The sequence below is a fragment of the Talpa europaea genome, assembly GCF_964194135.1.
Source record: "Talpa europaea genome assembly, chromosome: 12".
Classification (NCBI taxonomy): domain Eukaryota; kingdom Metazoa; phylum Chordata; class Mammalia; order Eulipotyphla; family Talpidae; genus Talpa; species Talpa europaea.
In genome coordinates, this window is record NC_140079.1 from 65,017,462 (window position 1) to 65,045,073 (window position 27,612).

General features: G+C 37.4%; 1 protein-coding gene across 1 annotated transcript in view; it reads right to left on the reverse strand.

Annotated features, from left to right (window-relative positions):
• Positions 1–3,408: 3,408 nt before the first annotated feature.
• The window catches only part of POU2F1 (POU class 2 homeobox 1), a gene marked incomplete at its 3' end in the record, with an annotated part of 149,081 nt that continues 124,877 nt past the window's right edge, over positions 3,409–27,612 (reverse strand). The window contains 8 exon segments of the mRNA XM_084251446.1: positions 3,409–3,719; positions 6,073–6,161; positions 6,858–7,268; positions 7,270–7,273; positions 15,603–15,708; positions 17,585–17,764; positions 18,956–19,101; positions 20,597–20,738. Of these exon segments, the coding sequence (XP_084107572.1) occupies positions 3,409–3,719; positions 6,073–6,161; positions 6,858–7,268; positions 7,270–7,273; positions 15,603–15,708; positions 17,585–17,764; positions 18,956–19,101; positions 20,597–20,738 (1,389 nt within the window).

A 27,612-nucleotide genomic window follows, 5' to 3' on the forward strand; every position in this document is an offset into this window, starting at 1 on the left:
TCCTAGAAATGCAAAAACTAACAAAAGTCTCTTTTTGGTCAAATGGCCCCCCTAAATTTCTAGACCCTCCCACATAAGGTGGCGAAAAGTTAAGTCTGAGTACCTTACTTATTAGCTTAGGAGATTCACTCAATCAAAAAGCATTTCTTGAGATGATTAAGAAAAATGATATACAGTAAAAATGACTAGGTGGAGTCATGAAGCAATATGATCAGTAGACTATCTGGGGATGGTGACAGGGACAGGGAGCGATTTTAAGCTAAACACCCAACAACAAGTTGTTTTAGTGTTTCATGTGTACATGTATAAATGTACCTTTCATTTCACAACTTGTTTTTAAATAAGGGGGGGGGGTAAGTAGTTTTAAAAGTTACCTCTAAGTATCTATTTCTTCTTTTAAACACAGATTTTTATGCTGGTTTAAGGTTTATCTTCATAAAGTGATCCACACACACAAAAAGGCAGAATCCCCTTATCCCAAATTGACTAGAGAATACAGAGAGGGCAGGGAATAGAAGACCATCGTACTGACATTTAAAGCTTAGTATCTCTTTTAATATTAAAGTCTGTTGGTGAATCTGATTTGGGAGAGGGGGCATATTCTGAACCACATAGCTAGCAAGCAAGCAAGCAAGCAAGCAAGCAAGCAAGCAAGCAAGCAAACAGTCTTTCCTGGCCCTTCCTCTTAATCCACTGGGCCCGAGTCCCTTGGGACTCAACACTTCCTTTGGTAGCAATTTGGGGAAATTAGTGCTATAACCTCTAATCCAGTATGGTGGGTATCAGCATTTCCCTCCCTGAATCCTTCCTCCTAAAACTTTCACCTCTCCCAAGGGAGGGATTCATTACTATGGATGCTACAGTATTATTGATAGCTCTAAAATCATTTGCACAAGCTAAAGTTAGAAATGTTAAGTCAGGATAAAAGATTACATTTAACTACATCAGAGAAAAATGGGATGGAGAGGAGAAAAGTTAGTAACTGACATTGCCATACTATTTACACACCCAACTACATAAACTAGTTAAAAATCAAGTTAATGTCTGCCCAGAGGATATTACAATGTACTAACATAAAAGATTAAAACAAGCAGCAACTTTTATATAAAATTAATAAAGACAAATGAAAAAAGAAATTGTCAGTAGCATCTATCTCCTCAATGTGTCTGAACTGCACGTCATAAACTAGTCCATTAGTACAGCAGCTTGCTAAAAATTGACTTTGGTTCAAGCTTAGTTAAAAAAAAAACATAAAAAAACACACCACACATAAAAAAAGGTGGATGGACATTTGTTAGTTTCCCTGCTTGCAGTTCACTGATTTTGGAGGAATTTTAGAGAAGGTGAAGATTGAGAAGAGGAAATTTAGGGTGGTCATTAAATACTTCATGAAATAAAATAGAAAGACAGAACAAAAGAAAATTAACAAGGAGGACTAAATATTTCTGGCCTTTTAATACTAATGTATCTGTCTTCCACTTGGATGGTCACAAACAAAAATACACTCTGAGTCTGTATCACCGCCTTTCCCGACACTGCGAAGAGACAAATACATAGCATCCAAGCTCCGCTGTAGATACAAGCAGAGCAATTAGAACAAGATAACCTGCCTGCTCTCTCAACCCCCAGCTCGGAAAGGGGGAAAAGCACAGTCCTGGGGTAAGTGAGTACCTGGACAACAAACAGGACCTTGAATGCCAATAAGAAGGGAGCTCAGATGAGCCTGCTTTGTGGTGATCCAGTGTTCTGGGCAATTTGGGGGTACAGACTATACCGCAGTCCATTGACAAAAGGGGGAGTTTCATTTTCAAGTTATCCTCATTCCTCTTCCTCTACTTCCATACTCTTCCTTTTCATGGGTTCATTTACATAGTCTAGAAACACCCAGAAATAGAAGCTAATCACTTCCTACCTTGAATAGAGAGCTGTGTATTATTTGAGACCTACCTAGCAGGAGCAATCACTAACAAACCAGAAAGACACTTTAGGTACGTGCAAAGTTCCTGCTTAAAGTCCTCAAAGGTTTGAGAGACCCCTAACCCCAGCTAACCAGGGCCTTCTCTAGTCAGAGAGCCAAGCAGGGTTTCAGGGTGAGAGGGATTCATAAGCCATCGGTGAAAAGGAAGTCTGTGGTTAGAGGAAAAGGTGGTAACCTCTGTCTCTTCTCATCACACCTCTTTTGGTGAAATATAATCGAAGGGATATAGTCTAGTAGAGTTCCTTTAGAAAACAAAAGGAGGGAAACCTTTCCCAGTTTCAATAAGTCATTTTGTTCTTTGCCAAGTAAGTTAAAGGAAGATTGGATGAAAAACTTTCAGAAAATGAAACAAACAAACGAACACACCAACAGTAGGAGCATTTTTCAGGAGATAAGGAATCAGGAGAACCACCAAGTCAGGTGTCTGCAGTAGTCTTTGCTCTCCGGAACCCAATCGTGCCCCGCAACGCATGCGGCCATTCCCATGGAGAGTAGTGGAGCGGCATGGCGGTGCCACAGGATCTGGGCCTCGGGTCATTCAATGATTTGGGGTGAGTGAGAGCTACAGTTCAGCAGGAATTCCTTCCTACACAAAAGTGCTCCAAAGGCACCACCTGATGGAGGGAGGGGCGTGTGTGAAGTGGGAGTGTTTGCACACACTGCCTTCAGCTTCTGCACCAAGCCTCTTGCATAAGTGGCAAAAGAAAATAATTTTCTAGCACCTCTGTAAGAGTCATCAAGGATAAGGAAACCAGCAAGAACATTCCCCGCAGTTAAGAACATTAAGTCCCCCCTTACCCCAAACCCTCCCTTCCCCACAGTGTGGGAGCTCACTGAAATAGGATCCAGGAGCAAGAGATAAACATGTCCAAACTATATATATATATATATGTATATATATATAAAAACAATAACAACAACAATAATAATAGAGATACAGTAATACAGGCCTGCCTAAATTGTACCAGTTAAGAAAGGAACCCCCAACACAATTGATACGATTATAAACACCTTGTTATGACTTAATGGCCTGTACAACAGACCCATAAAAATGATTTTTTAAGAAAAGAAATTTAGACGAACAAGAAATCCCCTTCCTATATTGGAATTGGTAACCCACCTTAACTTGTCATCATGACTGCTGGAAATAAGTAGTCCTTTCACTTATTTTTTTTTGTTTGTTTGCTTGTTTTTGATTTTTTGTTTCTGTTTTTTTTTTTTTTTTTTAATTTTTGGTTAGAAAGTTCTCCAATCCATGAAGCAATCCTGAAAAGACAGTGTTTTATTACAAAATTAGGCAAATGTTGTCCCGTCTCCATCTTTGTTTTCGCAGTATATGTTTCTCCTTCTCTCTCTTGCCCTCGAAACACTGCAAGAGGAAGCCAATCACATTTCCAGTCCCAGCCTGGCTGGCAGCCCCGCAGCCCTGCTCACTGTGCCTTGGAGGCGGTGGTGGTGGTGGAAGCAGCCCCACTGGCAGAGGCCACTGTGAAGAGAGAGTTCTGAATGGACTCAGCTGAGGTGGAGGTGGCATGGAGGCTGGCGACAGGTCCAGAGTTCCCTGCGGAGGCCGCAGCGGCAGAAACCAAGCTGACGGGGTTGCTGGTGAGCAGAGAGAGATTCTGCGGGTTCAGGAAGAGAGGTGCAGTCACGATGTTGGGGGCCCCTCCTGCATTGGCAAATACCAGGTTCCCAGTGGCATCCAGTGATGTTATTGGAAGAGAGCCACCAGAAGCAAGAGCTACAGATAAAACCCCAGAACAGGCAGGAAGGAGAACGTTAACATTATCCTGGAGAAGTCAAACAACACATCACATCAAATGTCTACAGTTTTCCTACACTCAGTGCGGCCCTTAATTGATTTGTGTTCTTAATCACAGTGCTATATTGCCAACTAAAGTTTTTTTTTTTTTATAATTTTGAAAGCGCCTAAAGGGCTGGAAAATTTAATTTAGTGGGCATGAGCAGGACAGGTGAGAGGGAGAGTTAAGAACTCGAATAAATCATTCACATTATTCTATCTTGAAATCACAATTTTATTTCACCTACCTACAAGATTTGTTAAGTCCAATAATTTTGTTTTTACTAAAGATTACTGATTTTTAAAGTTCGTCCATTCAAAAGATTACACAGGCTTAGGTATTAAAATTATCTTTCATAAGGGCAATTGGCATTACTAACAAATTTGAAAACTATATAGTAGGATATACAAGATGAAAACTATTTCAAAAAAGGTTTTAGTTCTAAAATAAGTTATGTATTACTAAATAAAGCACATGATGTGATTAATTTTCCACTTCAGAGGCAATCCACTATGATTTACTTGTACAAAGGAGAATGAGTAGTCTATTACAGGAGGAAATCAGATACATAGTGGGTGTAGGTGGCCCTCGGTAGCTTATCTTATATTAGGACTTGCTATAATGGGTGAGAATTTTTTCTGGGATGCTACTGCTTCTCCATAGAAGGCATTATCAAAATTTTACTTAAAATAATTAGGCATTCTCATTTAGTATCTTATCCTGTTATCTGACAATTTCCTAATATCCTCCCACCCATATAAACACTCCCGCATGTAGATTTGAGAGCTTTTCCAATGACATTAAATATTTGGTTAATTTCTTTCATGATATATAAAGAAGCTAGAACTAAAGGAATGCCCTTGACTTTGGACATGGCCATACAAAGAATGCAGAATAGTGAGACTTGGTGCAGTCTGAAGCTTTTTCAGGTTTCAGCTTAGGATAACAGAACAGGTTTAGATCTTCCAAGAACACCTATTTCTACTATCAATTGTGCCTGAGAGATGACTATTTGCCTCTGTAACACCCCTATAGCTTAACACAATGTTAAGTGAAAAGTGATTTACTACAAATCTTATTCCAAAAAGTTAGAGCTTTACAGGTCTAACCATCAGTTTCAGGTATGACTGAGTCATTAGAAAGTCAATATACTGTGGTCATCTAAGGCCATGTCTTCATTTTGTCTGTAACTAATATTGTCTATGCAGCATGGTAGAGAGAAAACACTGATGTGATTTGAAACACTAATCTTAATGAAACTGACCAGTAGCTTATTTTTGGTTTTTTTTGGTTTTGTTTTGTTTTTTAAAGATTTATTTATTTATGCATACAAGAGCTGGGCACAGGCTAGAGATGCGGGGGGTAAGAGGATCCACCAGAGACAGAGTAGGGAGCAGAACAGGCAGACCGACTGAAATACACTGCTGAGGGGAGCAGTGGACGAGTCAGGAGAGGTCTGCTGTGCCATGTGGGTTGCTCCCTGGCTGGGGATCGAACTTGTGCTGCAGAGGCTGCAGAGGTTGCAGACAGCTTCATAGGTTGCATCTTAACCCCTTGCACCACCAAAGAGGCCCACCAATAGCTTATTTTTGGCCTGAAGAACTCCCATTTAAACACAAACATTTTTAAGAAAAAAATTCTTTGAATAATACACTGATGTCTCTTAAACTGTTTCCCTGAATCATATAACAGCAAGCATCTTCAGGCACAAAGCCCAGACACTAATAAACAAGGCAAACTCTTCACTCTGGCTTGAATGCATCTAGAAGGGGCCCAAGCAGCTTGGAAAAGCATCATTACAGTTCAAGAAAATAGATGCTGTACAAAGATGGGGTATACAAAGGGCAGAACCTAATAAGGAAGTTATTCCGAAAGTCTGCATGATGCACTCTTTGTTCATTCATTGTAAGGCCTTCTTCTCCCATGTGGCCCACTTGGGGGGCTGAGGAGAGTTGGGAAATTTTATTTGATCAATTTGCTTGGAGATGAGTTTTGGGTGACTATATGAATAAACTTAGCTGGGGGGAAGACTGGCCAAATTTATTCCACATAAGAAGGGAAATATCAGCATGACAACCCTGGCTTCTTATAATACACCAAACTAAGTCTATTTCCATTCTTACAAACTAATACTTTGACATTTTTTACATGGACATTTTCTTGGTCCTTAAGTTGGTGAGCTTTTTCAATTCAACTATTTTTCCCCATCAACTTTATCTTAAGCAAAAGCAGCCTTCCTTCATCGAAAAAATAAGTAAAAAGGAGCTCAGTAAAGAGAGAGGTTCTACTGACCTTGAATAGTTGCCAGTGTACTGTTGCTCATCAGAGCCGGGCTGAGAGCACCGCCCAGGGTCCCTGGATTGAGACTGAGTAAGGCACCTCTGCAAGTTCAAGAGAGCATCACTTACTACCCAGCAGACACAGCTGTCAGCTTGACAACACATCCAAAGGGCTAAGAGACAGGAAAAACTAGCTGGGGATAAATATGGAAGTATCTGTTCTCATATTCTTTTTGGTTTGGCTACTACCTCTGAATTACTGTTTCCTTGATACCCACTTCTACAGCGCAAGATAAGGTCATAATCTGCACACAATATCAAACTTGCACTGCCATTTGACTCTTCTTTGAAGTACATCTTTCTCTCCCCCCCCCCAAAAAAAAAAACAAAAAGAAAAAATGTCAGAGAAGGGAGTATATTGACAAAGTAATTCTTATGTTTGGTAACACAACATTGGGAATCTTATGGCTATAAATCTTATTTATGTTTGAGAGTTATAAAGCAGACAGTTAAGAGAATTTAACAGAAATGACTAAGGGTAAGAGCAAAAATTCTGGGCTTGCTTTCTGACCTCATCACTTAGATACCAAGTGGCCTGGTGCTCCTGTCTTCATCTGGAAATAAAGGCATGATTACTGCTTTTCCAGGGCACTCACAAACTTAATCCAATTATAATCGAGAGGCGCATGCTACTATAGAGGAACCCATTTCAAAGGGATTAAATGTACCCATGAGTAACTCCAGGCATGACTTCCTACTTGCTTTTCAGATGTGAATGAGATGAGAGAAACATCTTACCCAGCCGCAAACTGTGAGGGTGCCATCAGGCCTGGGTTCAGTCCCGCAGCAGCAGCCATGGCAGCAAGACTGGCATTTGCTGGCAACTGTGCAGCTCCTTGGAGGGCGGCGGCTGCTGCTGTCTGCAACCCCGATGCCGTCACCATCACCTGGCTGGTCCCAAGAGGAGAGGATAGAGGAGTGGAGGTGGTCTGTGTTGTGCTGGTCTCACTGGCACTAGATGCCTCGGAGGTGGAGGCTGAGGCAGAAGGGGAGGGGCTGAGGGAGGGAGAAGCAACTGCGGAGGGTGCAGGAGGCGCTGTGGAAATCACGGTTGCAGTGTTGTTAGAGGTGGTATCTGTAGTGCCTGAAAGGAGACTTGAATTAGAAGGTGACTGTGAATGTTTCTGGAAGATGATAGCTTTATTCAGCCATCTCTAGAATGCAATTTAATCTAGCACTCAGTAGCCCCCAAATTCATCCTTCTTCACTTACATAGTTTAGTGTTTCTATGGAAATTAACCACAAAAATAAACATGTTAGAATCAAAACCAGAAACTTTAAGAGTCTAAAACAACAAAAATAACCACGGTGGGGCAGAACATAGTTTTTCATTGATAATTTCTTGTTCAAAAAATAGAAGAATCACAGAAGCTAGAACCATGGAGCACAAGTGCTCAGGGGAAGAAACATATAAGCAAAACATCTCTGCTTCTCAAAAGTTCCTTTCATTCAGAAACCTCCTCTGTAGTCTCCATAGAAAAATCTAAACAAAACGAAGGCAAGCAAAACAAAGTGACATATTTTTTTAAAATAAGTGTCAATAACAATGAAAATAACTAGGGTCTCCCCGGTGGCGCAGAGGTTGAGCACTGGGTTGCGAAGCTGCCCGCAGCTTCTGCAGCGCCGGTTCGATCCCAGCCGCCGGGCGAGGGTCCCACATGGCTTGCAGACCTCTCCTGCTGCCCGCTGCTCCCCTCAGCAGTGTACTTTGTCAGTCTGCCTGCTCTGCTCTCCTCTCTGGCTCTGGTGAATTCTCTCACCCTCCCGCGCCTCTGACTGTATCCCGTGCTTGTATCCTTAAATAAATAAATAAATCTTTAAAAAAAGAAAATAACTAAAGGCATATGTTTACATGCCCTTTGTTTTGTATTAAAAAATTTTAGTAACCCTCTAATCATATCAACTTCCAAATACCTATTGCGGTAAACATTTTTTTCATGGAAATGACAACATTTATTGATATAATCAATCTTATAAAAGCATAAAAATGTAGGAAATTTCTATTTAAGAGGTCTTAGGGGAAAAAACTAAGGCTTTAGGAGAAGAACAAACATTTGGATTCAAATGGCTAGTTGACATTAAAAATATCATTACTGAAAAGTAAAATACATTCACTGTTATTGTTTCATGTCTGAGATCAGTTTTGTCCAACAGAAATATAATTCATATTTAATTTTGGATGTTTCAATAGTCCCATTGAAAACAGAAAAAAGAAATCAGTTAAATTAATTTAAATATAGTTTATTTAACTATATACACATGTATATCTGACAATGCTTCTTGGCATTCTAAGATCAAAAATAGTATCTTTTCTTATCAGTTCAATATATCCAAAATATTATTTCAACATGACATCATTATTGGACATTTATGAATTAGTTACTTTCTTCCATAAGTCTTTGAAAATACTGTGTATTTCATGTTTGTAGTACATTTCAATTTGAAATGCACTTAATTAAGGTCCCACACATGGCTAGTGGTACCAATCTCTGTGGTACATTTTTTAAGATAGAACTCAAAAAAGACTAAGTACATCTATAAATCTTTAATACACTCTTTCTGCTGAATCATAGAAGACTGGATATGTTATAGAAGAATGAGACCAATCAAAATTAAATATTTCAAATCTAGAAGGTTAGTACACACTGGAACAGTCTTATGTAAAAAGAAAGGCATTTTTTAAATAAAATCTATCACTATGCTGCAAAAGACTCTTTTAATGTCCTTATCAAAAATTCTGGCAGTTTTGTTCTAAAATCTACTTTGAAGGCTTCTTCTGTCCTAACTAAGAATATCTGGAATTTAACTCTCATTACAACTTAAGGTAATGTTTTACGTATTATAGAGAGGGGAGAAACTGAGACATCACCTGTTTTAGTACTGACTCAACTCTTCCCAACTCCCATCAGGCTGCACAAAAATGTTTTGAAGCTAAAATGGCCCATTTTCATGAGATCCTGTATCTTGAGGTTAAAGGCTAAACACAATCTTGTCCCTACCCTTCACAGTCACTTTCAGACTGTGTATCACATTCTTAAAATCCCAGAGATACAAAGAAAAGATCCCAGTGAAATCTCAACACGGAATTTAACCTGAGTTAGGAGATAATGAATCCAGAAACCATTTAAAGTTGTTCCTGGCTGTGACCTTCCAGGGATCCCAGCCAGTGAATCACATCTTAACAACATGTCTTTCATGACCTTAAATTCTTGGCAACTTAACTACTTGTACAACCTTGATCAGGGAACTTAGGCTTGCTGAACCTCAATATCCTCTACAGCAAAACAAGATGCTACTGGTCACCTCACAGGACTAGCAGGAAGTTATGTCCAAGTGCACAAGATGCTGTACAATTGTACAAGTGTACAATTTGCCTCACATAGTTGGAAAGAAGTTATAAGTGAACGTATCAAGAGAGGCACATCCTCATTTCTTACCTCATCCCTCATCTTTTCTAAAAAATAGCTTTATTGAGCCATAAACCTGGCTCATTTTAAGTAAAAAATTCAATGAAGTTTAATACACTCATGGGTTTATACAATCATCACCCCATTTTACATTTCCACCATCCAAAAAAAGATTCTTTGTACCTATTTACACTCACTTCCCTGCTTCCATATACAATCTCTCTCTTTTTTTTTTCCTTCACAGTTCATCTAAAGTCATCTGTTTTTTGTTTCTACAGATTTACCTTTATGGATATTTCAAATAAATGGAACCAAACAATTTGCAGTCTTTTGCATCTAGCTTCCTTTAGTTAGCATACTGTTTTCAAGGTTTATCCATGTTGTAGCATGAATCAATACATCTTTTTTCTGGCTGAAAAGTATTTCACTGTATGCATATACTCCCCAGCTGATGGGCACTGGCTTGTTTCCAGGTTTTGATTATTATGAAGAACACTGCCACCATCATCTGTGTTAAAGTTTTTATATGAACTCATACATATACTCATGGGTTTTCTTTTCTCTTGGGGAACTGCTGGGTAGGATGAAGAACTTAATGCTTCACCATTAAAGAAACCATCATTTTCATTAGCACCAGCAATGTATGATGGTTCCAGTTTTTCTAAATCCTCACTGATTTGTTATTTTGGTCTTTTTTGATTACAGTGATCCTAGTGACTATGAACTAGTTATCTTATTATGGTTTTAATTTGTATTTCCCAAAGAGTAAGAATGTTCAGCATCTTTTCATGGGCTTTCATTTTACTAGTTATTCCAACACTTCTTTGGTAAAATGTATATTAAAATCTTTTGCTCATTTAAGAATCAGGTTGTTTAAATTTTTATTATTCAATTGCAAGAATTCATATGATATAGTACACTTCCTTCATCATATTTATGATTTACAAATTATTTTCTACCAGTCTACAGTTTTTTTCATTTTCTTGAAAGTGTCTTTTTGAAGTACAAAGATTTTGCTTTTGATAGAGCCCAATTTATAAGTATTTTTTTCTTTTATGGATTGTGTTTTCGATGCTGTGTCTACGGTCTCTTTTGTCTAATCCAAGGTTTTCTCTTGCTTTCTTTCTAGAAATTTTATTTCTTTGATTCATTCTAATTACTTTTTGTGAATAATAAGGATCTAAATTCACCCTCATGCATATGGATCTCCAATTGTCCCAGAATCATTTGTTGAGGAATGCCCTTTCCCAACTGAATTTCCTTGGCACCTTTGTCAAAAATCAACAGAGCATAAATTTAAAGGTTTGTTTCTGGACCAAGTCTCATTAATTTACATGTTTAGCCACATGTTATCACACTGCCCTGACCACTGTAGCTTTTTAGTAGATTCTGAAATCAGGATATTTAAATCTTCCAAGTTCATTCTTTTTCAAAATTGTTTTGACTGTTCTGGGCTCCTTCCATGTGTATTTTAGAATAAAATGACAACAAATAAACCTGCTGTTTCTATGATTGTACTGAATCTACAGACCAATTTAGAGAAAGTTGTCACCTGAGTCTCCAACTATGAAACAAACTATAAACTGTCTCTCCATGTAGTCAATCTTTTTTAAATTTCTCTAAGCAAATTGTAGTTTTCACTGTGTAAGTCTTATACTTCTTTTGTTAAATTTATTCCTAACCATTTTATTCTTTTTGTAGCTACTATGAATAATTTTTTAAATTTCAATTTTAGATTGCTCATCAGTAGTATATACAAGTGATTTATGTATACTGATCCTACAACCTGCAAGAATACTAAATTCATTTATTGGTCCCAGTAGATTTTCCTGTGTGTAGATTCCTTGGGCATTATTAGCTTCCCTTCCCAAGTCAATGTTTTTTATTTCCCTCCCTTTGTTAAACTGATTATAACTTTCAGTACAATGTTAATTAGCAGTTGCAAGAACAACACTTTTATTTCAATCTTGAGAGGCAATGTGTGTTAGGGAGTAAGGGTGGGGAATTCAGTCTTTTACCACTAATTATGCTGTTAGCTGTTTTTAGGTAAGGAAATTATTATTTATTTCAGGTTAAAAGTTTTTATCATCAACTGGTGCTAGATTTTGTCAAATGCTTTTTCTTTATTTACTGAAATGATTATGTGATCAGCTCTGTCATCTCTGGTCTTTGTATATTACTATGGCATATTACATTAATTGATGGTCAGATATTAAACCAACCTTACACTAAGACATGATATATAACCTTTCAATCTTTTTACTATGTTGCTGGATTTGATTTGTCAACATTTTATTGAAAATTTTGAGTCTATTTTCATGAGGGATGTGGGTCTATAGTTTTTTTTTTTATTGTGATAGCTTTGTCTGGCTTTACTATCAGGATTAGTTTGGCCCATTTACAATGAAGTTGTCCTTTTCCCTCTATTTTCTTGAGGAGGATGTTTAAGATTAACTTCATTTCTCCTTTTTATCTGGTAGAACTCGCTGCTAAAGCCATCTGTGCCTGGGCTTTTCTTTGTGGGAAGGCTTTCAATTAAAGTTTCATTTATTTTACTTGTCTTAGGTCTATTTAGTTTTTCTATTCCCTTTCTTTTTAGTTTGTTTTGGTAATCCTTCTGCAATTTGTCCATTTCATTTAAGTTGCCTAATTTTGGGGGCATAAAGTTGTTTATAATATTCCTGTATGTTACATAACGTACAATTCATTCCTAAGAATATACCCAAGCAAACTGAAAAGATATATCCACATAAAAATTCGGAAATGAATGCTCACAGCAGCAGTATTCAAAATGTCCTGACTTAAATGTCCGTCATCTCATGAAAGAAATAAAATGTGATATATCCATACCATGAAATATACCATTCAGCCACAAAAATGAAGTACTTAAAATATTCTGCAACATGAGCAAACTTTAAAAATACTATATTAAATGAAAGAAACCAGACACAGAAGGGCACATATTATAAAATTTCATTTATATGGATGTCCAAGACAGGAAAATCCATAGAGACAGAATAAATTAGTTGTTGCCAAGAGTAGGGGATGAGTGAATGGGGAGGAACTAATAATAAGCATGTGATTCATTATGAAATGGTATTCTGGAAAAAGAATTGATCGCAAAGAATGTTCAGTTGAGATTATTAAGGATTATAGAGATTTTGCAATCAGAAAACATGTCTTTCTGGAGTAGAACAATAATGATCATTCTTGTATCTATTCTAGAAAAGTTTACCAAAGGACGTATGATGTGCTAAGTATTGTGCTGGATACTGGAAAAAATCAAAATGACCCTGCCAATCAGGTACGACTTCTCTTAGAAGATGGTAGACTGAGGATATCTGTGGTTTTCTTCTTCATTTCTACAATCCTATTTTGAATGATGGCAAAGAACTAAAAAGGGGAATGAGACACCTGGGATAAGGACTTGAGATTTTGATAGGTTTGCTGAAATGAAAAAGAGGTTGAAATTGGGTGGGAGAGAAACCAACTTAGTTCAGAAGACTATAGCAGGAGACTATGCTGAGAGTCGAATAGGGATCAGGGCAGAGAATAGGTAGATTAAACAACGTTCACACATCAGCTCTGACAGCAGGCCTTTCACTACATCTACCAGACAGGCCTCTCAGATGAGCAGAACTACTGACATCTATTACCCCTCAAAAAAGACTTTGGAAGACTAAGCACTCTAACATAGGCACTGGCAGGCATGAGTGACGCTCCCTCTCCTTTTAGGAAGGTGTAAGGGTAAAGCCTAGTTGGCCTGCCTACTTTCTATCCATTTGCCCTAAAATAAAGTTTGACAATTCTCTACCCATACTCACAGCTGAGAGAACAAGTGAAAACATGAAAGCTAATACAGTAAGATTCTAACATTTGGAGAATCTGAGGGAAGAGATTTAGGATTTTTTTGTACTACAATCTGAAATTGTGTCAAAATAAATTACAAAAGTGCTCATGACAACATTATAGTAGTGAATACTACTATATAAGGGATACGACAGTGAACAAGTGAGACAAGTTATGTGGCTTAGAGATTGAGGGATTTCTTTTTTTTTTTTAATTAATTTATTTATTTATACAAGCACTGGGTACAGTCAGAAGCGCAGGAAGGTGAGAGAATTCACCAGACACAGAGCGGAGAACAGAACAGGCAGACTGACGAAATACACTGCTGAAGGGAGCAGCGGGCAGCAGGTGAGGTCTGCATGCCATGGGACCCTCGCCCGGTGGCCGGGGATCGAACCAGCGCTGCAGAGGCTGCGGGCAGCTTCGCAACCCAGCGCTCAACTGCTGCACCACCCAGAGGCCTGAGATTGAGGGATTTCCTGAGGTGCAAGATTTGCTGGGCTCAGACTGGAAAAGTTGGTCACTTGGGTAAAACTTAACCATGATGATGCCATATGGAAATCTTTACTCAATTATACAACAACCATTTGATGTAACAAGGACAAAGTAAAGTAGAAATGTAAAAACTCTAGTAACAGAGTAAGATACTTACTGTAAGATGTTAAGAGAAAAAAAGAAGGGCATTAGGATCACCAAAATTGATTTTAAAAAAATGTAGCTAGTTTTGAGTATGTGTATCTCCTTAAAATGACCTTCTAATTCAGACTTTTGCCACATTTTAGGAAATTTCAAAGCCACTTGATTCTTAAAGTCTGAATTATTAGGAATTTTTCTGCAGAAGATGTTTATCTTTGGAATTAATATAACTTAAAATTTCTTGGGAAGGCAAAGTCTAGTTCCTAATGTACCAGATGCTGGCAGTTATGGTAGACAGTTCTGCAGAGGCAGGAACTTCATATTCCTGGGTCCAACACAATGACAACCCATCACCCACAGCTGGCTAAGAAAGCTGAAGAACTACATACTCAAGCAGAGGTTCTGGACTTAGAATTTTGAGGCATCCTCAAATGATTCCTAATAGGGATTCTCACTTATAAATCTTAAATTTTACTAAAAATTGTGTGTATCTATTTTGTGAGGGGAAAATATATAGCTTTCATCAGATTTTCAAAGAGGTTCAAGAACCAAAGGGAGGTCAAGAATACTGTTCTAAGTAAACATAATGATGAGATTTTCTAATAACTTATAAATCAGTAACTATGTAAAGTCATTCATTCGATTTTTACATCATGGTTAGGTAACAGGCAAAGAGGTGTCATGAACTTAAAACGTGAGTGAAAAAATGTAAAATTCCCTAATACTGTGTTAGATTCAAGTTTGTGAAATATCACAAATCCATCCAATGATTTGCTAGCACTTAATCAACCTGGTGAGTAATTACAGAATGCCTCATGCATTATATTTCACTAAAAAACTTCTGATGATAATGCTAATTTATTTTAAATGTATTTGGAAAATGTGCTATTTAAATGAGATCAAAGTAAACATTTTTATTAATCCATTTTATAGTGAGTGTCAGGCACTAAGAAAAATCAAGATTTCAAAAAGAATATTCAGATATTTTGAGAAGTGCTCTACTGGGAAAGACAGAGGAGTAAAAATGCAATTATTTATAATATAGACAGGTGCAAATGAATAATTTCCTCAGGAGGTAAAGGAATATTGTCAAGAAGAACTGATATCTAAGCTGGAATAATTTCACTGCCATCAAGAAGGCAGGTGGAATTGTCAACATATGAGGCTGAGGGGATGTTGGAAAAGTTATTGGTGGACTATGTTGAGGACAGTATGGAAGCAAGACTAGTGAAAGATCAGGGGTCCAGACAAGAAATAACTTTCTTTGAACTGGTGATGAATTTAGATGTTTTCCTCAATGTAAAAAGCTACAGTTATTGAAGGTTATAAGAAGTGTTACTTAGGAAAAAAAATTGTTATTTCTGAAAGTTCTCGAAGCAATGGAGAAGATGCACTAACGTAGGAAAGAAAAAAGAAAATTTTAATGTGAGAGTATTTTGACTAGCCTAATTTCTTTTTGGAATTCAGGTTTTCATATACAACTTTTTAAAAAAGCAATCCATATTCTTAGCCAGAGACTTAATTCACAATCAAATGGCAGATTCGCATAGAAACCCACTATGGGCTTGACCTTAGCCTAGCAGTTGCTTACCTGTAACAGAAAGATTAGTTACCGCAGCGCTGGTCAGAGGGAGAACTGGATTGACTGTAAGGGTGGTTGCCGTACTGCTCGTCACAAGGCTTGGTGTGGTTGCCACCTAGAGGTCAAAAATGAGAATATGCAAGAGCATCTAAAAATCAATATACAGACATTTTTAAGTCCATATTGTGGACTTGTTTTTCCTGTAAAATTTTAAAATTCCAGGCATAACATAATAAAAGAGCCTAAAAATTCATAATTTCCTAAAGGAATTCATAATTACTCTTTGATCTTGGAACTGAAAAATTTGGCATATGGTAGACAGGCCATGATTAGCTGTTTTATTCACTGATATGACAAATAGCTTGAACTAGGATTTAAGAAGAAATAAAAAATTTCTAAATTTTGATATTTCTAAATCGATAATAAATATCATAGTAACTTTTAACCAAAATAAGAAAACTATTCAATAGGATCAAGGAATCTGAGTCTCTTGCATTGACTTATTTTTTCACTGTGGGGGGAGAAAGAAGAGTGTCCAGATGGTCTTGGTTTTGTTTTTAATTGATATGAAAAATATTAAATAAAAAAATTTAAAAACTGAGTTTCTTTTCTGAAATAACCTTCAATATTTGTTTTACAATAGCCTTTGTTCAAGGACAAATAAATCCAAAACACAAAATAGTCATCTAAACATAACAAAACTGTATCTAATGACTATCTTTTTTATAATTATGATTTCATGAATTTTATAATTAAAGTTCACTATTTAACAAAACAGAGTTCACTTTAATAAACCAGTTTGTATTTTTAATACTGACTTTAGTTTGAAAAGACTCCCAATACAAAATGATATTCAAATAAAATAAAAACAAATTAAGAAGAATGGATTAGAAATGTAAATTCAACAATGTTCCCATCTTTGGAACAATGGCTGCCAATTTGGAGTCTCATTTACAGACCTTCTGAAAAAGATCAAGGGAGTTGCATGGGTTTTCTGTGCCCATTCAGTCCAGGAAAACTATTTCAATGCAAACAGCAGAAGCGACTGTGAGGTTATAGTTGAAAGGCCCACATGCTTCAAAGTGAAGATATGAGATGACCGTTTATTTATTTATTTAATCTTTTTTTTACATAGTTGTTCATTTTAAAACAGTATTTGCTCCCCCCCACCCCCAAGGTGTAATCCCCATGGAATTTCCTTCCCCGATGCACCTGTGCACCATCACCTCAGTCCCCTGTGCTCCTCCCTCCCTCCCTCTGATCCCTCTTTCTTCCTCCTCCCCTGCAGGATGTCTCTGATTTATAATTGTCTGTTTTTGCTTTGTTGTGTTTGTACTATTATTTTTTTACACTGATGTCTTATTTGGTTCCCCTATATTCCTGCTATAAGTGAAACCATCTGATATTTTTCATTTTCCTTCTAACTTATTTCACTGAGCATATTCCTTCTAGCTCCATCTACATGGCTGCAAATGGCATAAGTTTATCATTTTTGATTGCTGAATAATATTTCATTGTGTATGTATACCACATGAAATGACTGTTTTAATGCAAATTCAGAACTTGAGGTTATACAGGACTTTGCCATCATTTAGCCATGTAAGTCTAAGTTTAATAGACTGAGCTTTAGGTCCCAATATGAATAAAAAGCAATTAAAGATTTTTTTTCTCAGATAACTGGAATCAGCAGCAAATTTACTTCATGGTTACACAGTAACCAAATAAACTACATCAGAGAAGAGAAAAATAGAACTGCAGTGAAACAGGAAAGAATTAAAAATTGTTTTACTTCAAGAAACATCAGTAAATCCTTGTCACCAACAAGATAAGGTTTAAATTCTTTGTTAACATTTAAAACATGAATTTATATACATTTATCCAGTGTGAATATACATAATAAATTCCTAATTATCATGAAATAAATTAATTTAATAGGCTTTAATAGGTTTAATTTAACTAGCCCATAAGTTTACATCCCCTTTTCTGCTTACCAGTGAGGTTGGGCTGGGGAAAATTGCTTTGATAGGTGAGCTGCTGGTCCCACCACTGCTGGGTGGGTTGATTCGTTTTTCTTTCTGGCGGCGGTTACAAAACCAAACTCGAATCACCTCCTTTTCCATATTGAGCTGTTCAGCAATCATGGTGATCTCTTCCGAGGTAGGCTTTTGATTCTGAAGGGGAGAAATGATCTTCAGCATAACTTTTTAAACTACATGCATAACCTTGTCATTACATAAACAAATGGAGAGGGACAAGTCATAATGAAGGACATATATGTTCAGAATGTTAGGACATATATGACCTACTTAGCCTATTTTTATTTTTTTAAAGATATATTTAATTATGCATGCAAGAACTGGGGTACAGGCCAGACGTGTGAAGGGGCGAGAGGGTTCACCAGAGACAGAGTGGGGAGCAGAACAGGCGGCTTGACTGAAATACACTGCTGAGGAGAGCAGCGGGGAAGTCAAGAGAGGTCTGCTGCACCATGTGGGTCACCTCCCGTGCTGCAGTGGCTGCGGATAGCTTCATAATGCTGAGTCTTAACCCCCTGCACCACCAGGGAGGTCCCAACTTATCCAATTTTTAACAAAAAACTTCTATAGATAGTTTCATGAACATATATTTACTAAATTTATCTATATTAACTTAAAATAAGCTTATTGTTGAATATTTACATTTTTTCATTTTAAAGGTTATTTTAATATAAACATTACTATTAATAATCTTATTGGTTAATAAAGTTTACAATCAATGCAACTTTATGCATTACAGGAATTTAAGAGTTTTATCAGGGTTCATACACACATCTGTCCTTACTTGGACCTCATAATAAGCCTGTGAGACAAGAAAGGCAGGTATTTCAGATGAAAGGACCTCTGCTTGAGAAACTAACTCAACCAATCACACAGTTAATAAATGACAGACCTGATGAAGACTCCTGATTCATGGTCCCTTTTAAATTTTTGTTGGAAGCTTTGATTATGATATTCCCTGGTACAAGAAAAATATTGCCAAATATCTCTTGGCTGAACTTGAAACTCCACAGCTAACATTCAAGGTTTTTAGTGTTCTGGTCTCAACCAACTATTCCAGGCATGCAGATACTAGGAGCCAAGCCACATTATACATGTTCCCCTGATACACTGTCGTCGTCGGTGCATTTCCTACCCAGTGTGGAATACCCATGGATCCAGAGCTCTTGTCTGACTCCCAGGTTAATAGTAAAACTTTATTTTCTCCACTACTTTATCAGCATCCACAGGGGGGAGGCTGTCAAGTTTACCCTGTAAAAACCACAGTGCCAAACACCAGAACAACTGAATAATCCTATATACAATAAGAGTAAAAATCTCAATAACCTCCAAGAAACTCTTCTCTAAGGCCACACGGATGTTGGTCTCTATGCTGGTGCGTTTCTTCCTCCTACGGTTCAAGCCCTCAACTCCCATCCCTGGAGAATTCAGGGCACTTGGGCTGGAGAGAGCTGAATCAGATGAGAGGTTCTCTGCAAGAAAGAAAAAATTACAGAAATCAAATTAGCTGAGCATGATTCATGTGTATAATACGGATCTTAACATCATCAATAACAAACTTAACCAATACAACTTATGTTACAAGTAGGCATGAAAAGATTTTTACAACCTACATTAAGATAGTATAATGGATCTTTCTACTGCTCTTACCGACATTCTTTGTCTCAGGAAGCTTGGCTATATTGTGACTGCTACTTTTTGATTTCTGTTCCTGAGAAAAAAAGTTCACTGGTCTTCCTTTTAGACTCAGCTCTTCTGCTTCTGAATTCTGTTTTATGTTTTGGCTTTGTTTGCTTATTTAGGTATTAGTTCTTGGGACAAAATGAAGAATGCTTCTAGGAAATTACTGAATACTTAATATTTATCTTGCAAATGATGTTTTACTGGTATAGTTTAGGGCGATTCCCCCCAAACAAATCAAGAATGAAAAACTTCTAAATTCTTTAAAGTTAAAACAGGGTTTTGTCATTTATTGGTTTGGTTACCGTAGGTGTATCATACGAGGTGAATGGAGCAGACCCGTGGGTCTTACCTGAGGAAGTCAGTAAAGTTACAAAAGTTGGGGCCTAACCCTGAGCTAAATAAACAGAAATGACCACAGGTGGGAATTACAAAGACCTGATTTTTGTTCACATGTACATTGTCTAGGGAATCTCTGTTGTCCCTTACAGTGCTTAATGATAGTCTATGACTCTGTCACTCAAAATTCAAATTTCCTAAAAGGTAACCTCAACATAAAATATAAGGTACAACTGGTAGCTCTTTTATCCTAAAGATTTATTTATTTATGCATACAAGAACTGGGGTACAGGCCAGAGGTGTAGAGGTGAGAGGATTCACCAGAGACAGAGTAGGGAACAAAACAGGCAGACTGACTGAAAAACACTGCTGAGGGGAGCAGGGAACGAGACAGGAGAGGTCTGCTGTGTCATGTGGGTTGCTCCTTGCCTAGCCGGGGATCGAACTCATGCTGCAGTGGCTGAGGAGAGCCTCACAGTGCTGTGCTCAATCTCTTGTGCTACCAGGGAGGCCCCTGGCAGCTCAACTTTTTATGTATGAAATATGAGGTCATTCTTAACAACGAAAGCAGAAATGTTACCAGGAAAAAGTTTATCATAATTCATTGAGGACAAATAAACTTGTTAACAAATAAACTTGTTTTTCAAGTTCATTTAAAATATATAGGCCTTAACCTTTTCCTCTAACTGCCCATAACCTGTCCAACTCAAGAAATATTCTGAAGCTAAAAATTTCCACTGATTGTATATTACTATAATTACTAAACCATTTAAATGAATTTAGTGCTCAAGTTATATAGACATAATTTATATTGCTCCCCCCATATTAGTAAGCTTCAAGATTCTGTAGTACCAATAATGCAGTAAGAAATATAGACTCCAACTTAATACAGCAATCCTTTGTAAAATTCCAATGGACAATGAGGAAATTTCTTACATATTCACTGACCTGCATCATTTAGCCACTTCTCCAAAAGTGGCTTTAACTTGCACATATTCTTAAAGCTGAGGTTCAAGGCTTCAAAGCGAGAGATGGTAGTTTGGCTGAAGTCATTTCCATACAGTTTACCCATAGCGAGCCCAACATCGCCCTGCACAGTAAGACAGAGCAGAGAGGGGAGAGGAAGAAAAGAGATTCATCTCACTAATGTTTACAGACTTCATTTTAGGGTATCATTCCGATCACTGCTCTAAGCAAAAAACGACAACAAGAACAACAATCTTTCCATTTACTGGATCTCACAAAATCATCCATCCCTAAGCTGGACATGGGACTCCAATGAGGACTGCTAGTGAGGACTTGTTCATGACAACATTAAAATCTGTCCTGCATTCTCTCATTCTCTCCATTTTGAATCTATTCGTGTTACCTTATGTAAGAATGTAGATATCAAATATTTTTACTAAGTCTCATAGTGCTGATATTCTAACAAGAATCTTCATTGATGCAAGTGAAGTGATTTAAGAAATCTTTAAAAATCAGTTTACGTACATCACCTATAGTATTAATAGATATAACTGTCTAGATAAACTTAAGTATTTCTGAGCAAACCAAACTTCCCATAAATCACTTTGAAATCTAGAAGTGATTCTTAGTTTTTTGTTTTTTTCTTTTTTGTTTCCAGTTACATATTTCTGGAGCTGTGGAAAAATCTATTTTTCATTCTTAGTTTGGAATTCAAAGTTTTACCAAAAAATAGATATTCTAAAAAACTACTTTTGTAACCATTATAGAGGTAGAAATTCACAGTAGAGAGGGTTGACCCATTTAGTAAAACCTTCATGGGCACCAGCAAGTTGGTAACCTTAGAGCAATAGAACAATGCTCTCCTGAATATATCACAAAAGATGTCTCTTTCGATAAGCCTATAATCTTTGAAATGTATACAGTGCTTTTCTCTCTAGTTAAAGCTGGGAAAAAAAAAAGCCATTTCTTAATAGTTATTTTATATACAAGTAACACAAGTTATAAGTTCACCCTCTCATTTCAATCTGGTTAGTCACAGGGCAGAAAGGCAACATTTCTCATTGAAAGGACCACATGGGTAATTCTACTATTTTGAGTTACACAACTCCCAACTATCCTGGAAACATTCATTTTAAATAGGGATTATTCCAGTCCTTTGATTTGCCATCTGGTATTTCACCTTTTGGATACTACATTTTAATTAGTACATTCATTAGGTGGTTGTCAGGAAAAAGAAAATTTTTTAAATTTCTTTCTTTCTTTTTTACTGGTAAGCAACTTCTGGTAAAAAGTTTAACAGAGAAGAAATGTTGGAACTATAAGACAAAATGAGGCATAGAGAATACCTGAACTTCAGTTATCAATAGCCTATGCCTTCCCATAGGACAACCACTATCTACATGTGACTATTTAAATTTAAATAAATAAAAAAAATTCAGCTCTTCAGCACCTTTCAAGTCCTCCATAGCCACAGGAGATGGCTATCACAGTGGCCAGCATAGATATGGAATGCTCCCTCATAACAGACAATTTTGTTGATAGTTCTGAGTAGCTGTCTCTAACAAGAATAAAGTGCAATGCTTATTGACTTCCTCCCAATTACAGAAAAACTGAGAGAACCAGCACAGCGTGAGAGGGCATATATCATATATGCATTATCTATGTATGATTCTATCTATGATGTATATTTATTGACATCTCTATAGATTTACTATATCACACATCACTCAATCCATAAACTTTCACTAGGAGCCTGCTATATCAGACACTAACATGCTTTGTTTGGCACATATATTTACATGATGGTCACTGTGTTTAGGATAGCTTTCTAAAAAAGTGGGGCCAACTAAACTTGGAATTCTTTGGGTAGAAAGATATATTGTAGCAGTCAGATGGCAATAAAAAGTTTTCTGACATTGTGTGTGTGTCTGCACCATTTGGTAAGAATTTTTTACAAACTTCTATAATACCTTCCTATGCAAAGCAGTAATACAGATAAGTAAATAAAAAATAAAATACCTGTTTAAACACATACGTAGTGGGAGACTTCAACACACCACTATCAACAATGGATAGATCAACAAGACAAAAAATAAGTAAAGAAACTAAAGCTCTAAGCTCTAAATAAGGACCTAGAGCAATTGGGCTTAACAGACATCTATAGAACACTAAACCCCAAAAAAACAGAGTACACATTTTTCTCAAGCACACACGGATCATTCTCCAGGATCGATCACATACTGGGGCACAAGACAAACATCAACAGATACACAAAGATTGAAATCATACCAACCATCTTTTCTGACCATGAAGGCATCAAACTAGAAATAAACCATAAAAAGAAGGCAAGGAACTTTCCTACCTCATGGAGATTAAAAACCACACTACTGGAAGACCACTGGACTAATGAGGAGATCAAAGAAGAAATTAAAAAATTCTTTGAATTGAATGACAAGGAGGACACCAATATCCTAAATGTATGGGATGCAGCAAAAGCAGTAATAAGAGGAAAATATATAGCTATAGAAGCTCACATCAAGAAACAAGAAAGAGGGCCTCCCCAGTGGCGCAGCGGTTGAGCGCTGGGTTGCGAAGCTGCCCGCAGCCTCTGCGGCGCCGGTTCGATCCCCGGCTGCTCCCCAGCCACTGGAGAAGGGTCCCACATGGCGCGCAAACCTCTCCTGCCGCCCGCTGCTCCCCTCAGCAGTGTACTTCGGTCCTTCTGCCTGCTCTGCTCCCTGCTCTGGTGAATTCTCTCACCCTCCCGTGCTTCTGACTGTACCCAGTGCATGTATAAACAAAACAAACAAACAAATAAATAAATATAAATAAACATGCCTCTATAAAATTAAAAAAAAAAAAAGAAACAAGAAAGAACTCAAAGAAACAACCTAATCTCGAAGCTCAAAGATCTAGAAAAAGAACAACAAAAAAACCCCAAAACCAGTAGAAGAAAAGAAATAATAAAAACCAAAGCAGAAATAAATGAAATTGAAACTAAAAAAACAATCCAAAAGATCAATGAAACCAAGAGCTGGTTCTTTGAAAAAATCAATAAAATAGACAAACCCCTAGCCAGGCTCACAAAGGAAAAAAGGGAGAAAGCACAAATAAACAGGATCACAAATGAAAGAGGAGAAATCACAACGGACGCAGCAGAAATCAAAAGAATAATCAGTAACTACTGTGAACAGTTGTATGGAAACAAGTTCAACAATCTAGAGGATATGGACAAATTCCTACAACTCTACAATCACCCAAAGCTAGATAAAGAAGAAATAGAACACCTAAACAGACCAATTACAAGCAGCGAAACTGAAATGGTAATCAAAAACCTCCTCAAAAACAAAAGCCCAGGACCTAATGGATTTACAAATGAATTCTACCAAACATTCAGAGACGAATTAGTGCCTATCCTTCACAAACTCTTCCAAAAAATTGAGAAGGAAGGGACAATACCAAACACGTTCTATGAAGCCAACATTATACTAATACCAAAACCGAACAAGGACAACACAAAAAAGGAAAACTACAGGCCAATCTCCCTAATGAACACTGATGCAAAAATCCTCAATAAAATTTTAGCTATCAGAATCCAACAATGTATCCATAAGATAATTCACCATGACCAAGTAGGATTCATTCCAGGGGCACAAGGATGGTTTAACATCCGAAAATCAATCAACGTTATTCAACACATCAACAAAAAGAAATATAAAAACCAAATGATAATATCAATAGATGCTGAGAAAGCTTTTGACAAAGTGCAACACCCATTCATGATAAAAACCCTTGAAATTCTTGGGATACAAGGAACATACCTCAACATCATAAAGGCCATCTATGACAAGCCAACAGCCAGTATCATTCTCAATGGTGAAAAGCTGAAAGCAATTCCACTAAGATCTGGAACAAGACAAGGATGTCCACTCTCACCACTGCTTTTCAATATAATACTGGAAGTCCTAGCCAGAGCAATAAGACAAGAGAAAGACATCCAAGGAATCCAAATAGGAAAAGAAGGAGTCAAACTATCACTATTTGCAGATGATATGATAATATACATAGAGAACCCCAAAAATTCCACAGAAAAACTAATTCAACTAATCAATCAGTTCAGTAAAGTGGCAGGATACAAAATCAACATGCAAAAGTCAGTAGCCTTCCTATACACAAACAATAAATCTGAAGAAGAAGAAATAAAAAAAACCATCCCTTTTATTATTGAAACAAAAAAAAATCAAATATTTGGGAATAAATCTAACAAAAGAGGTAAAGGACCTATACAAAGAAAACTATAAAACACTGTTAAAAGAAATAGAAGAAGACACAAAGAAATGGAAAGACATCCCCTGCTCATGGATTGGAAGAATAAACATTATTAAAATGGCCATCCTTCCAAAAGCAATATACAGATTCAATGCTATTCCAATCAAAATTTCAATGTCATTCTTCAAAGAAATAGACCAATTATTGATGAAATTCATATGGAATCACAAAAAACCCCGAATAGCCAAAGCTCTCCTGAAAAAAAAAAAGAAGGGAATGGAGGCATCACACTCCCAGACTTCAAACTATACTACAAAGCCATAATCATCAAAACTGCATGGTATTGGAACAAGAACAGACATACAGACCAATGGAATTGAATAGAAAATCCAGAAATAAACCCACAGATTTATGGTCAACTAATCTTTGACAAAGGAGCAAAGACTATGAATTGGAGCAAAGAAAGTTTGTTCAATAAATGGTGCTGGGAAAACTGGGTCGCTACATGCAAAAGAATGAAGCTTGACCACTACCTCACACCATACACAAAAATCAACTCAAAATGGATTAAAGAACTAGACATAAGACCTGAAACCATAAAATACATAGAAGGAAATATAGGCGAAACACTACGGGATTTGCACATCAAAGACATCTTTACAGACACATCACCCAAAGCAGTGATAGTGAAGGCAAAGATAAACAGCTGGGACTACATCAAATTAAAGAGTTTCTGCACAGCAAAAGAGACAATAACAAAAACAAAGAGAAACCCCACCAACTGGGAGAACATTTTTGCACCCAACACTAATGATAAAGGACTGATCACAAAAATCTGCAAAGAGCTGATGAGACTCAACAACAACAAAGAAAATAATCCAGTCCAAAAATGGGCAGAAGCTAAAAAGAAACTTCTCTGAAGAGGAAAGGCAAATGGCCAACAGGCATATGAAAAAATGTTCAACATCACTTGTAATCAGGGAAATGCAAATCAAAACTACCATGAGATACCATCTTACACCAGTGAGAATGGCACATATTAAAAAAACTAGCAACAACAAATGTTGGCGAGGGTGTGGAGAAAAAGGAACTCTTCTGCACTGTTGGTGGGAGTGCAAACTGGTCCAACCACTGTGGAAAGCTGTGTGGAGATTTCTGGACCTACTAAACATAGAGCTTCCATATGATCCAGCAATTCCACTCCTAGGTATTTACCCAAAGGACACAGAAACATCAATTCCAAAGAGCACCTGCACCCCTATGTTTATAGCAGCACTGTTTACAATAGCTAAGCTTTGGAAACAACCCAAATGCCCAAAAATAGATGACTGGATCAAGAAGATGTGGTCCATATATACCATGGAATATTACTCAGCATTCAAAAAAGATAAACACATGCAATTTGCTGCAACATGGATGGCTCTGGAAGGGATCATGCTCAGCGAAATAAGCCAAAAAGAAAAAGAAAAATACCGGATGGTCTCACTCATAGCAGGAATCTAGAAAACTTAAATAAGGGACCAGGAAAATGAATAACTATAAGAAAGTGAAAATCAAAATCAACAAAAAACTATGAACCAGAGACACTTTTAGGGGGGCGGGGGCGGGAGGGGAGGGATTGGGGTCAGAATGGGGGGCTGCAATTGTATGGGGAATATAACAATAAAATTTAAAAAAAAAAAAAAAGTTAAATGGTGGGCCTCCCCGGTGGTGCAGCAGTTGTGAAGCTGCCCGCATCCTCTGGGTCTACGGTTCAATCCCCGGCTGCTCCCCAGCCACCGGAGGAGGGTCCCACATGGCGCGCAGACCTCTCCTGCCGCCCGCTGCTCCCCTCAGCAGTGTACTTCGGTCCTTCTGCCTGCTCTGCTCCCTGCTCTGGCTCTGGTGAATTCTCTCACCCTCCCGCACTTCTGACTGTACCCAGTGCTTGAATAAATAAATAAATAAATAAATAAATAAATAAATCTTTTCTTAAAAAAAAAAAAAAAAAAAAAGACATCTTTACAGACACATCACCCAAAGCAGTGATAGTGAAGGCAAAGATAAACAGCTGGGACTACATCAAATTAAAGAGTTTCTGCACAGCAAAAGAGACAATAACAAAAACAAAGAGAAACCCCACCAACTGGGAGAACATTTTTGCACCCAACACTAATGATAAAGGACTGATCACAAAAATCTGCAAAGAGCTGATGAGACTCAACAACAACAAAGAAAATAATCCAGTCCAAAAATGGGCAGAAGCTAAAAAGAAACTTCTCTGAAGAGGAAAGGCAAATGGCCAACAGGCATATGAAAAAATGTTCAACATCACTTGTAATCAGGGAAATGCAAATCAAAACTACCATGAGATACCATCTTACACCAGTGAGAATGGCACATATTAAAAAAACTAGCAACAACAAATGTTGGCGAGGGTGTGGAGAAAAAGGAACTCTTCTGCACTGTTGGTGGGAGTGCAAACTGGTCCAACCACTATGGAGAGCTGTGTGGAGATTTCTGGACCTACTAAACATAGAGCTTCCATATGATCCAGCAATTCCACTCCTAGGTATTCACCCAAAGGACACAGAAACATCAATTCCAACGAACACCTGCACCCCTATGTTTATAGCAGCACTGTTTACAATAGCTAAGCTTTGGAAACAGCCCAAATGCCCAAAAATAGATGAGTGGATCAAGAAGATGTGGCACATATATACCATGGAATATTACTCAGCATTCAAAAA